General features: G+C 33.1%; 1 protein-coding gene and 1 pseudogene across 1 annotated transcript; both read right to left on the bottom strand.

The window, feature by feature from the left end:
- On the bottom strand, window positions 570-5,662 carry LOC109209042 (protein SAR DEFICIENT 1-like). Its single transcript, XM_019372210.1, has 7 exons — window positions 5,461-5,662; window positions 5,289-5,364; window positions 4,318-4,873; window positions 3,040-3,200; window positions 2,570-2,764; window positions 2,343-2,445; window positions 570-1,015 (listed from the first exon to the last, which is right to left on the bottom strand). The coding sequence occupies exons 1-7, from the start codon at window positions 5,550-5,552 to the stop codon at window positions 819-821; spliced, it is 1,380 nt and encodes a 459-aa protein (XP_019227755.1). The 5' UTR covers window positions 5,553-5,662; the 3' UTR covers window positions 570-818.
- On the bottom strand, window positions 10,508-11,150 carry LOC109219204 (annotated as a pseudogene).

The raw sequence follows: 13,183 nt of genomic DNA, 5'->3' as shown, positions 1-13,183 counted from the left end.
TGTGTGTGTGTGGGTCGGGGGGGGGGGAGGGGGAATTGACGAGCGATCAAAAAAAAAGTTCTGGGAAAGGTTGAAAAATATTTTGAAGTAAAATGTGCTTGAGATATTTTAATTTTTACAAACTATTTTTCCACTAACAAAATATTCACAAAACATCAAACAATCAACGACGGTACAAACACATCCTTAAAAATGCGTAGTTTCATAATCATCTAACCAAACACTCTATCTTTTTATTATGTAGTATTTCATGCTGAGATTAATTTTTTAATCCTTCCAACAATGATCCCTTACTGTATAAGGTATTTGGATAATTTACAAGAGTAACCTCAAAAACAATTATTTTTACTTTTATAGTACTGGAATAAATTGTCTTTTGAAGTGATCCATATATTTAGGCAAGAAAAGAAAAGGTTTCTACAGAAGTAATTATTGTCAAATTAAAACTCAATAAACTAAAAGTATTTTGAAATATTCACCAAATACTTACAAGAACTATTTTTTCGTTCTACAAACATTTATCAAGAATTAAGATTTCACGGGAAAAAAAGAGAAACAAAGAAACAAAATTCAGAGAATTCTTATAATATTGCCAAACCACACATCCTTTCACAAAGGGGCGGCACAACTCCTATATATTTTGCCCCTCGTTTGGTGGATTGGGTTCATACATACAACAAGTACACCTCAATCATAAATGGAACCGACTATATAACTTATCACTGTCCATGTCATGTCAGTTTACTTAATTAAGCCCGAGATCAACGTGACAGTAAAATTCATCCCTTTGATTCCCTTTTTCTTGATTTTTTAAAAATTCATAGGTAATGTAATTCCCCTTCAGAAGAAGATTCTGGGATATAACGAACTCCATTGGAACAAATATGGGCTGAATTGACAATATTCCAATCATTGTACTCTACTGCTTGCTCAGATCCACTTGCAATCATAAGTGTACTCCTTAGCATTGTATGCTGCTGTTGATAGGCATTCTGATGATGCACCTTTGGTTCTCCTATTCAACATACAATAAATTGTCAAGCACTTTAACTTTTATGTTCTTGCAGTAGCCAGAATTTGAAGTTTATAGGTTCTGAATTTGCAATAAAACTTATCACTGGGTTTGCAGTTAAATAATTATAGATATTTAGCTAATTTCCCAATACAAATATATATAAGACCTAAGCAAAAGATATTGGGTTCCTCCGAACTCGCAAATAATATTTTACCTTAGCCCATGTTTACAATAATTAATGTAAAAATAGCACGGTCTAGCCAGTTTTCGGACTGGTCATTCAAAAATAGCCAGCGTTTACCAAGTCAATGAAAAATAGCCACTATTTTGCTGTAACAGAGACCGGTCCAGCATAATATACTGGAGTTCGGTGCACCTGTGTATGAACTCCAGCATATTATGCTGGAACTCCAACACACGGAAAGTTCCAGCATAATATACTGGAGATTCGAGCACTTGTGTATGAACTTCCAGCATATTATACTGGACCGGTATACTTTGCTGGAACTCCAGTATATTATGCTGGAGTTCTAGTGTACTTATGCTAGAACTCCATCATATTATGCTGGAGTTCCAGCATAATATACTGGCGTATTTTCTAAGTTTTGAACAGTGTTTTCGCTCAAATATATCTTTAATTGAAAGTGGCTAAATTTCGATTACTTTTGAAACTGGGCTATTTTTGAACGACCACTTGTAAATCTGGCTATTTTTGAATTTCTCCCATAATTAATTTGATATAATCGGTTAAAATATACTGGCAGTGTAAACAAAAGTGTTATAGAATATGAGTATATAAGTATAATACATTGTCAAATTGATGTACAGTCAGATTTCTCTATAACAACATCTCTATATAATATCCATTCACTATAAAAAAGTCAAATTTTTCTCGGAACCGATTTTTATGTAATGTTATAATATATGTCCTATATAACAGCACTTCACTATAACAACTAAAAAAATATCGGAACAAACAAGGCTGTTACAGAAATGTTTGACTGTATTAATTAATTAGTCTTTTGTGGCAAACACGTCATACACTAAAATATATAAGTAAAACGGGTTGACTTTTCTCATTTTTATTTAAAGCCAAATTCATGAGGTTTTAGCCGAAGAATATTTGTCATATCATCTTTAGCAAGTACAACTTATAAAATAAAGGATTAAAATATAGAACAGTATCAATTGGGAATAGAAAATAATCAAGTATCTCTTTGTTATAATTGCTCGCTAACTACTCAAAGTTTATATATTATACTATCAAATTAGATAAAAACACAACGAATAAAAAATGAAACGATTAAAATATAAGCATATAAAATACCTTGAGTAAGTAGAGCTTGTTCATTCATGACCAGCCCACCATCAACTTCTTCTAAAGAACTCCAATTTATGTAGGCATCCTTCACCAAATTCTCAATGTAGGCCTAATATGAAGGCATAAATAAATTTCTTAAATCAGTAAAAATGTTTAGTTTAGCATATATAATATTTAACAGGGTGTTAAATATTTAAAAAAATTCTAAAAAATAAAACTAGAATTTTTCTTACCCTTTGGATTCCTCGCAATTCTCGACTGTGGCAAATTTGCCCATTAATAATTGCCTTAACAACTTGACATATGGGATTGAGGAAGAGAGTATAGGTAGTTCCTCTCGCTATGTATGATTTGGTGCCCATTTCACAAGTTTTTGCATGTCTATATGTTACTTCCCACATTTTTTCCGACATCCCGCTTCCAAGTATCTGTCAGAGATAAATTCATGATTTAAATTTAATTAATTATACTGAGCTCTTTGAAATTATATGTTCAAAATTAAGATTTGCAATACTTCCAAAACTTTTACGTAGATATATTGATTTATATAAAGAAGTCTGACCTTTAATATATATACATATATAACCCTATATTGTTAGAAATTATACTTATTTATTGGTGATTTTAATGTATTTTTTCTTTAATTTGTGTCCCTAGAGAAATAATGGTGTTACGTTATTTTTAATTAATTTGAAATACGTACCCTTCTTAGTTTTTCTGAGTCAATATTTGCCAACTTTAGAAAATCTTGTACCGTCTTGATGCCATGTGAAGTTAGTTTCTTGTGAAAAGTTCCATCTTTTCCAATCTTTTCAAGACGCCACACATCATCTCCCAATGCTGGTGGATAATGCTTCTTATACACTGAAACAACATAAATATTAATTTTAATATATGAATTATGTATGACGTGAATACATGATTTAAATATAGTATTTTCAACTTTTAAGATTTTTAGTATTGAACTTATAGTACTAATATTAAAATTAATAAGTTTGTTGAAATTTTAATAGATTCAGTTAACCCCGAAAGGCTATATCCGTCCCAAATAGAAATGAACCACTGGATAATGATGTTCCATTAGATTTCATGAATCTAATCGATAGGATCTTTTTAAGCACGTACAACTAGGTTTGATGACGTGCTTACATGATTGATTGATTAGGATTTAGGATAAAAAGAAAAAAAGGACATGAACTATTGTAAAGATATGATAGGTGTTCACGTACTTTTGTATAAGCATAAAGTGGGAAAATAATGATTACATTTTTTGAATAATTAAGTAATTGAATTGACAAGTTAAAAGATACCTTACCTGACAAACTAACAAGTATGACATGCTTTGAACTATATATCTTAACCAATGGACAAACAAGACATTAATTATTTAAACCCCTATTTATACCTGTTAATTAATACTAGTATATGACTTGGTATTAGATGATAGATATAAAGAACTGATCAAATCTTTTTTATTTATTTTACTAGTTAAAGTGCACAGATTATGTAACTAGGGTTAGGTATACATGTCACTGTTTGACTTAAGAGTTGAGATCTAGATTATTTGCCTCAAGAAAAATCACTGAACAAAGTGATGTTTCTCGCCGGCACTTCTTCCTTTTCACCTAAACACAAGGAATATACCCTAAAATATAAAGGTTACTTGTAAAAAATTATATTACCCCGATTTTCAAGTGATTTTGTTTTCAGTTAAAGGTTCATAAAACATCTTCAAGTGGCCTAAGTAACTCAACAGGTTAAAGAGAAATATATTTATATACACAGAAGGAAAATCCGGTGCATTAAGTTCCCGCTATGTGTGGGGTCGGGGGAATGATCGGACCAACAAGGGTCTATTATTGTACGCAGCCTTACCCTTTATTTCTGCAAGAGACTGTTTCCACGGCTCAAACCCGTGACCTCCTGGTCGCATGGGAGCAACTTTATATACACTGACAGTATAAAATAAATAACAACTTACATTCTCCGCGGTGGTCTTTAACCATAAAAGAGTCAGTCATGGCTTCCAATATTCGAACATTATTTTGACCCTTTCCAACATGAACAACCTTTGCACCAATCCGAAACTTCCGACTCCGAATCCAACTAGAATTGTCAGTAAATTCAAGATCGCCAAGGGAAACAACACCATCTCTCATAGTTATATTAAGTTCACCAGTAAGCAATGGTCTTTTTCCAACTCTTTCCTTAACCATATTCTTATTGAACTCTTCATTTGTCCAAGTTGCTTCATTTTCTCCGATAGGAAAGTCGCCGTCGAGCACGACAATTTCGACTTTAATCGGAGAAGCTAAGGTGGTCGGAACCAGGCAATCGCCGGTTGCGTCCACAAGTAGGAGCTGGAGAGGGTGGCCATGTGAATCCACAATCTTGCTATTGGTGAATATTGGTAAAGAAGGCTTTTTGTTGAATATCAAACGTAGGTTTGATGGTTCCATAGCTTTAATTCTTAATGAAGGTGATCTCCCTATTGATCGAGAACATCGTCTTAGTCCATTTTCCACCTCTTCATGAACCTATAATTTCAACAAAGATATTGAATAAGGAATAGTAATTACAAGGGCAAAATATAAAATTGATCGGTTGGCCGAAACTAATTGCATTATCTAGCTAAAAATTGTATAAAGTATGTATATTTTTTTGTATATAATACATATATACAAAAAATTATACGTTTCGTCAGCTGCTATTTTTAGAAGCGACTAAAAATATACATTTCTTTAATTACAATAGGATGAACTAGAATTCATGAACTCATAGCGTGTAGACTCATTAATTAATTTAGGTAGAGAGTCAAGCGGGTTCTTTGACTGCATAACCTGATGTAACATGTTAAATCACAGCAATTATATATAATTAAAAAAAAATACACCATTAGTGTATATAACTTAAATTCATCATATAAAATATCTCTAATGTCTAAAAATATACCACTCGTCGGAGCATGGGTTCCAAGGCTGAGCAGAAGTTATCTAAGAAATTCACCATCACCACTTCTTTAATCACACTACAAATTAAAGCCAAAAAAAAAAAAAGGTAAGATAATAAATATTGAAATATCGAAAATAAAAGAAACCAAAGAACTAATGATGAGGGTGCATACGAAGCAAAAGAAGGTGTTTTTCTCATGCGTTTGTAATTTGAGTGGTTGGAATGAGGATCAGCAGAGTCATCAAAGTATCTTTTAGCTGCCATTTCTCTATTGTGAAAGTGTAATAAATCTCAAAGAGTATACAACTAATAAGAAAGAGAGAGGAGATGATATGATTTGAGGAAGAGAAGTTTGGTAGTATAGGGTATATAAAGGGTTGAGCATAAGGTGTCATACAGTGTTATCTCAAAAGGGCAAATTAAATGAGTATAAAGCTAATGTTAATTATTTTCAATATTAAAAAGAGGTAAAGGAAGTTTCGTGGAATAATGAAAGAAAGAGCAAGGCAATAGAGGATTCCAACTTCTAAGTGATCTAAGGTAATCTGATGTAACGACTTTGACGTCAAGGCCTCGATCTTCAAGTCAACCCCTTAACTCCTTGTGCAAATGAAACAAAAGGAATTAGACAGGCAAAATAGATATTAAAGCAGACTTGATAGCTTATTGGGAAATTTCAATTTCTAAATATGTTTTCGAATTTTTTTGTAAAAATTTTTGTGAAAACGTCTAAAAAGTTGCTGAGAATAGTTGTCATTTTAAAGGGAGAGGATCTTTACACAAATATTTTTGTAGCCGGTATATATACATACACACAAAATACACTCACCGATTATTTTTAGTTTAAGGGGTTGGCTGAGCGACTATTTAGGTTAATTTTTCACCCATTTTTCAAGAAAAGAAAAACCTCCAAATTAATAAACACCGTCAAAAATATTTCGAGAAAATTGTCCAAATGAATCGGAAATAACCTTATAGGAAGGTGTTCTTTCTTCTTTCAACTCAAGGAATTAAAGGGAATTAAAAGCATTTATGAAATACTTTTCACTAGTGATATTTCAGACTCATTGCTTGCTTATAGAAATGATTTTATGCATTAACAGTATAAAAAGTATTTACATAATAATGTCATTTGTAAAAGTAATTATAAATAAATTTTTACAATAAACATTAATCAGTAACATATTACATGCTTTTATGCTCACGAAATGTCCATTCATATTTATGGATACTCTTAATGCCCCCTTTTCCAACTTAAGAATAATGCTTGATCTTAAATTAATTAAAGATTCTCAATCTTCTTTTACACCATAACTAACGAAAATATTGCAACAACTAATTTCCCGAAAAAGAAAAAAGTAAGCCTCATAAGAAAGAACAAATCTAGCAACTAATTATTTAATTTTATAGAATAAAGGACACTTCTACCAACTACAATTATTAACGAATAAAGACAATATACTACTTAACATAGCTTTTAATTTATAACTCACCTTCACCACCCTCCCCTCTCCCCACCCCCACCCAAAACACACACATTTGCAGGGCAGATATACTTTTAATCTCAAATGGTGTCACGTAAAATTACTTCGTCCAATTTTTATTAAAAATGCATATAGAGATAATAACTAAAATAAAAATTATTAAATATAAATATAAAAAAAATATTTATTGTTACTATATAATTTATTCTTTTATTTATTTTTTAAAATATCGATATCGTTTATGAAAAATTCTAATAATGTACATATGCACAAGTGACAAGCACATATACACTAACAAAAACACAAAGCAAAACATCCGCATAAAGCAAAACTTGGAGGCCCACAATGCAATTACTAGAGTCCACATGCTTAACTTTTTCGTTTGGACAAAGTTGATTTTGATTTTTGTGCATAGATATTTGAAAGAGAACGGAGATTGGTCATTTTTTAAATTCTTAATCAGTATTTAACGGTGACAAAGACTTTGGAAAAAAGTGATGGCCACCGCGTAAGGATATAACATCTGAGTTTCTTGGAAGAATTTAAGAAATTTACCCGATGCGAATTTAAATTAGTCGGACTTAGTAGATTTTGGTGTTATATGTAAGTATACCCAACGTCTAAATCAATTTCTTAAATGATCTAGCAGGCAAGTTCACGTCACAAACTGTCAAGAAGGAAGTGATTCATAAACACTTTAGTGAAATTATTCCCAAATTAATTGTGTTGCTCTTGTTGGCATTTCTAAGAGTACAGTAGCATTTCATGTATTCGCCATGTTCTCTAGTCTAAAAGTTGCCTATTCCATAGACCTCTTCATGAAATATCCTGTAGCTCATAACGTGGTAAGTATTTTGCTAAAACCTTTAAGGATCCTTTGAACTATCAAAAATAGTAAACTTAGTAGTTTCAACTTTAGGAACTTTATTAAGAATATTTTGTTGTTCCCCATAATCTTCTAGGTGCATGAGGACTATAGAGCCCCTATTCTGTTATATCTATTGTATCCATAAAGATCTCTTTTTTTTTTTTTTTTCATGGAGGTAAGTACCTTTTTGTGATAGCACTCCTCTATCGCTGTAGTGGTGGACTAGTATAAATTTTCGAAATGGACTCTATTACGCATCTTATCGAAAAGCACCTCATATGGCACAATGAACCTTTCACTGGTCTTGTATAGTACCTATGTAGCATTTTTATATGGTAATTGGTCCGAGCCATACACGAATAGGATAAGTAATGATAGATTCAGTTATTTGACCCTAATCGCGATACACGTGCGGAGGAATAAGAAAGAAAGACAAGACACATCCTATCACGCCCTCGCAGAATCACGATTATGGGAATGGCCGGCTACATAACCATAATTGAGGTTCTACTACCGCCATGTGCTCCATTAGTTAGAAGAATAACCTAAGCTTTGATACCAACGTTGTCACGACCCAATTTAGGATCATGACCGGCGCCTAGGAGAAAGTGCCCCCAAGTAAGCCTCATCGGTATTTTACAGAAAATCGGACAGAGTTTCCCCTGTTTTTGGACTATCCAAAAAAAAATTCCCTGTCTCAAATCAGCAACCAAACATCCTTATAGTAATTCAAATGACAATGACCTTATCAATTAACCAAAATAAATATCTACCTTTAATAGTCCACCCACCAATAACTAGAAATACTACTTTATCTCCAAATTTGATAAGAATGAGCGATACTCAACATAAATCTATAATAACGAAGAATACTCAAGACACTAAAAAATTTGACTATGGAGCGACTCTAAGAGTTCAAAGAAAAGACTATAACAATAAATAAAATCTCCGCCCACGCGAACAAATGCGGGGTTCACCAGAAACTATCAACTTGTGCGTCTGACTAACGAAATCCTCGCCCTTCAACTGTTGTCTCTGGAAAAAAAATAGCGGGGAGTGAGTCGCTAGCTCAGTGAGTAATAACACTTAACCACAACCTTTTTTAATTGGGGACAAGTCAGAAAACATGCCTGTATAATAATAATTAGGAACTATCATAAAATTAAAATGCCCTTTCAAATAAACAGTAATAATAGTCAGTCTCATCATGTGTTTCCTGTAATAGAAATCAATTTAACAATTCAGTAATAGACTCGGTAAGCACTGTGTCATATCAAATCTTTATGTTTGGGAGGTTTCTAAGGAAGGATCATGTAATCTGTATCACTGTATGGACCCCTTCGTAAAAGGAGTCAAATATAACTGTAGGTCCCTACTCGAGGGAAAACTGTAATTGTATGCTAGTTCTACCTTCCCACTAGCGAGGGCTATAACTGTAATCGGTAATCTGTAAATACAAGGTGCACTAGGTCTAACGAACCCGCCATTAGATACGGGATCCTTCAAAGTCTCCTCCCATTTATACTCTTTCTTGTAAATAGTAAATACTCGTACAAAAGCATTTTTAAAATAATAAAGGGCATATCATTCCTTATCAAATCTTGTAATTTTATTTCGGTGACAGTATTCATGTCTCAAGTAACAGCAAAACATATCTAGTAACAGTGAGAATACTTCAAATAACTGTAACATCTCAAGTAACGGTAAAACATATCTAGTAACGGTAAAAACATTTAGATTAATCGGTAAACATCTCAAGTAAACTGTTCGGTATCATATCAAGTAAAGAACTTGTCTCACATGCAATTTCAAAGCATCTGTAATACATTTATTTTCAAAATCATATATAAATCATGCAGGTTATAAAAAATAAATTGTGGTAAGATTACTACTCACAGTACTCGTGCCGAAATACCAAATGCTTCACCTCGAGCAATTCGCACAAATTCCTCCAATCAATCTATAATTACATAATAGCGATCTCATGTTAATTTCCATGTTTAGGCTAATTCAAAGCTAATTTAGAATGCCCAACCCTCGAGGTTTGTTATTTGACTCCTAATTCGCCGAATTATAATAACCCAACTAATCCCTCTTATTCCACTCGAATATCAAGACCCATTTCAGTATCCCAAGTCATTGCTATAGTTAACTTAAACCAATTCAAAATCTATTAAATACAACCAATTCATTTAATATACCCAGTTAATTCATGGAAAAGTCTCATGAGTTTTTCCCAAATTTTCTAAACTTTATCATTTAAACTCTTAATCCAATTTCAAAATCATATCTACTCAGTCCTATAAGAATCATGTATACAAAATTTCTACTATTTTAAAAGGAGGAAAATATATGTAATTACCTGGAGTTTATCGCTGAGACTCAAGAATGTAAATTTACTTTCCCATTAGGGTAGGAGTTCTGCGAAACAAGGACTAAACCAGCGCTCCTTTCTAATTCTTATGCCCTGTTGAATCTGAGACAACAAAATCCCTTCTTTGCTTTCTTTGCCTCTTACCTGGATGAGCCTTCTTTAATTTTTTTTTTTTTGTTCTTAAATCTCAATTCTACTCTAATTGAAGCTTCTGTTTCACTGCGTCCCTTTTTACCCAAAATCCCTTTAGCCCTTTTATTTCTTTTTCTTTTAATTTTTCTCCTATGCCCTCACGTTGCTGATGGGTAAGGCCCTTTTACATACTTCTTTTTGTTTTGTTCGTTTTATTAGTTCTTTTTGTTAGATTTGGTTGAATTTTCTTTCTTTTTGTGCATCTCTTTTTTTTGATAATTACTAAATGACTAATATACCCTTGGTTAAAAATCATGGGATATTACATCCTCCTCACCTTATAAAAATTTGGTCCCCGAATTTACAACAAGTGCATACTTGTAGACTGAAATAAATGGGGATACTTCGCTTGCATATCTTTTTCTACTTCCCAAGTAGCTTCTTCAACGGTATAATTTCTCCAGAAGACTTTCACGAATGCAATTTCTTGTGACCGTAGCTTCTTTATTTGCCTATCAACAATAGCCATCAGTTCCTCCTCGTAAGACAACTTCTCATCAAGCGGTATAGCAGGTACTTCAAGCACTTGTGATGAGTCTGATATACATTTTCTTAGCATTGAGACGTGAATCACCGGATGAATAAAAGACAACCCAGGAGGAAGTGCCAAATGATAAGCCACAGCTCCCACTCGGTCTAGTATCTCATACGGTCCTATAAACCTAGGGCTCAACTTTCCTCTTTTCCCAAACCGCATCACACCTTTCATAGGGGAGACTCGTAGGAACACTTTGTCCCCCAATTGTGAACACTAAATCTCTTCTTCTCTTATCAGCATAAGACTTTTTTCTACTTTGAGCTGCAAGTAATCTCTGTCTGATCAATTGGACCTTGTCCATAGCTTCTCGTACTAAGTCGGGTCCCAATAAGTTAGTCTCACTAGCTTCAAACCTTCCGATAGGAGAACGACATCTTCTTCCATGTAATGCTTCGAACGACGTCATCCGAATACTGGACTGGAAGCTATTGTTGTAAGCAAATTCAGCTAAAGGTAGATAAGCGTCTCAACTACCTCCAAACTCAAGAATACAATCTCTCAACATATCGTCCAAGATCTGTATAGCACATTCAGACTTCGCGTTTGCGTGCGATAAAACTGGTACTAAGATCTACTCGTGTACCCAACATTTCATGAAAGGTTTTCAAATCGTGAAGTGAATGTGATCCTCTATTAGAGCTAATGGAAAATAGAGCTCTATTGAGTCAGATAATTTTCTGTTCATGTATATCTATGCATATTTTACCTCACTATAAGAGATTTTGACGAGCAAGAAACGTTCCTAATTGGTAAGCCAATTTACAACTTTTCCACATATAATCATACCTCTAATGGTTTGAGTAATTTAGTCATATAATGTATTGTTTTATTGTATTTCCATTTCAAAATCTTGGGTTATTTTAATGGGCCTGTGAGTCGCAAGTTCTTGCCTTAACATACTGACATGTCAAATAGTTTTTTTTATTTTTTTATTTTTATTTTTATTTTTATTTTTTTATAATCATGTTGCTTCTTATAGGCGTGAGATAATACAGTGTATCTAGAGTTATGAGCTCCATCACGAATAGCTTGTCTCAACCCATATATATTTGCTATACATAATTAATTACCTAGTCGGAGAATACCCTCACCCTATTAACAGTCATATCCTTGCTTTTACAAGCTAGAAACTAATCTCGGTAGTTAAACAATCGTTCATCCTCGTATTGGCTAGCCTTTATACACTCTACATCGAGCTTGATCAATAGCCAATGATGTCTTTGATTTTATTTTTTTTCACATTGAATCGAATATGTGTACCCTCTAGTCTATGTATATCTTCGTCCAGCAGTATCTCTACATGAGCTAAATGCGCCAAACCACCCATAGTTTTTTTTTTTGCATAAGCTATAGTATTTATCTTTCCCGAACAATAAAAAATAGTATAATTATATCTTCAGTAGTTCCCTCCATCAACATTGCTAAATATTTATATCTCTGTTGGTTTTAAATGTACTTCAGGCTCTTGTGCTAGGTATAAATCTCATAGGTTTCTTCGTACAAATAGTGTCTCTAAATCTTAACAGGAAATACCACTATGACCATCTCCAAATCATGAATGGCATAATACGACTTGAGCTTCTTCAATTTCCTTAGAGCATAGGCTATCACGCGACTATTTGCATGAGAAAATATCCTAATCCTACCTTCGATGTATCATAGAACATCATGAATCCTCTAGAGCCTATTGGAATAAGTCTAACATTGGTGTGATTGTCAAACATGCCTTGGGCTTCTAAAATCTCGTTGTACATTTCTCAATCCATTGAAATTTAGTGATTTTTTTTGTTAACTTGGTGAGTGGTAGTGTTCTAGAGAAATCCTACACAATTGCCTATATATAGTAGCATGTCAAGCCAAAAAAAAGTCAATCTCTGTAGGAGAAATGGGTCACGGCCATTTATGAATTGTTTCTATCTTCTCAGAATCTACCGTCTTTTCATTCTTAGATAACATGTGTCCTATGAACACCACTAAATCTAGCTAAAATTCACAATTGAAGAACTTGGTAAAAAGTTATTTTCCCGCGGTGTCTTTAACATATTTTTCAAGTGATTCTCGTGCTCTTCCTGGATATGAGAATATACCAGAATATAGTAAGTAAAAACTTTTTTTTTCGAAAACAACTTTAACCACCATATTCATTATACATATCAATGTGGATGGAGCATTGGCCAATCTAAAGGACTTCAGAAGTAACTCATAATGTTTGTACCGAGTACTAAAGGCAAACGTCGAAATATCTTCCTTTCGTATTCTAAGTTGATGATAACCAGACTAAAGATCAACGGCCCCTTGTAACTAATTAAATAAGTTATCTGTACAAGACAATGGGTATTTATGTTTTATTGTTATCTTAAATAATTATCTGTAGTTGATCCACATTCTTAAGGACTTATCCCTTTTTTTTCACAAACAATATTGGTGTACCCTATGGTG

Source organism: Nicotiana attenuata, chromosome 2 (assembly GCF_001879085.1).
Source record: "Nicotiana attenuata strain UT chromosome 2, NIATTr2, whole genome shotgun sequence".
Taxonomy (NCBI): domain Eukaryota; kingdom Viridiplantae; phylum Streptophyta; class Magnoliopsida; order Solanales; family Solanaceae; genus Nicotiana; species Nicotiana attenuata.
The sequence above is the reverse complement of the archived record's forward strand: the minus strand, read 5'-3'. Positions and strand labels throughout refer to the sequence as shown.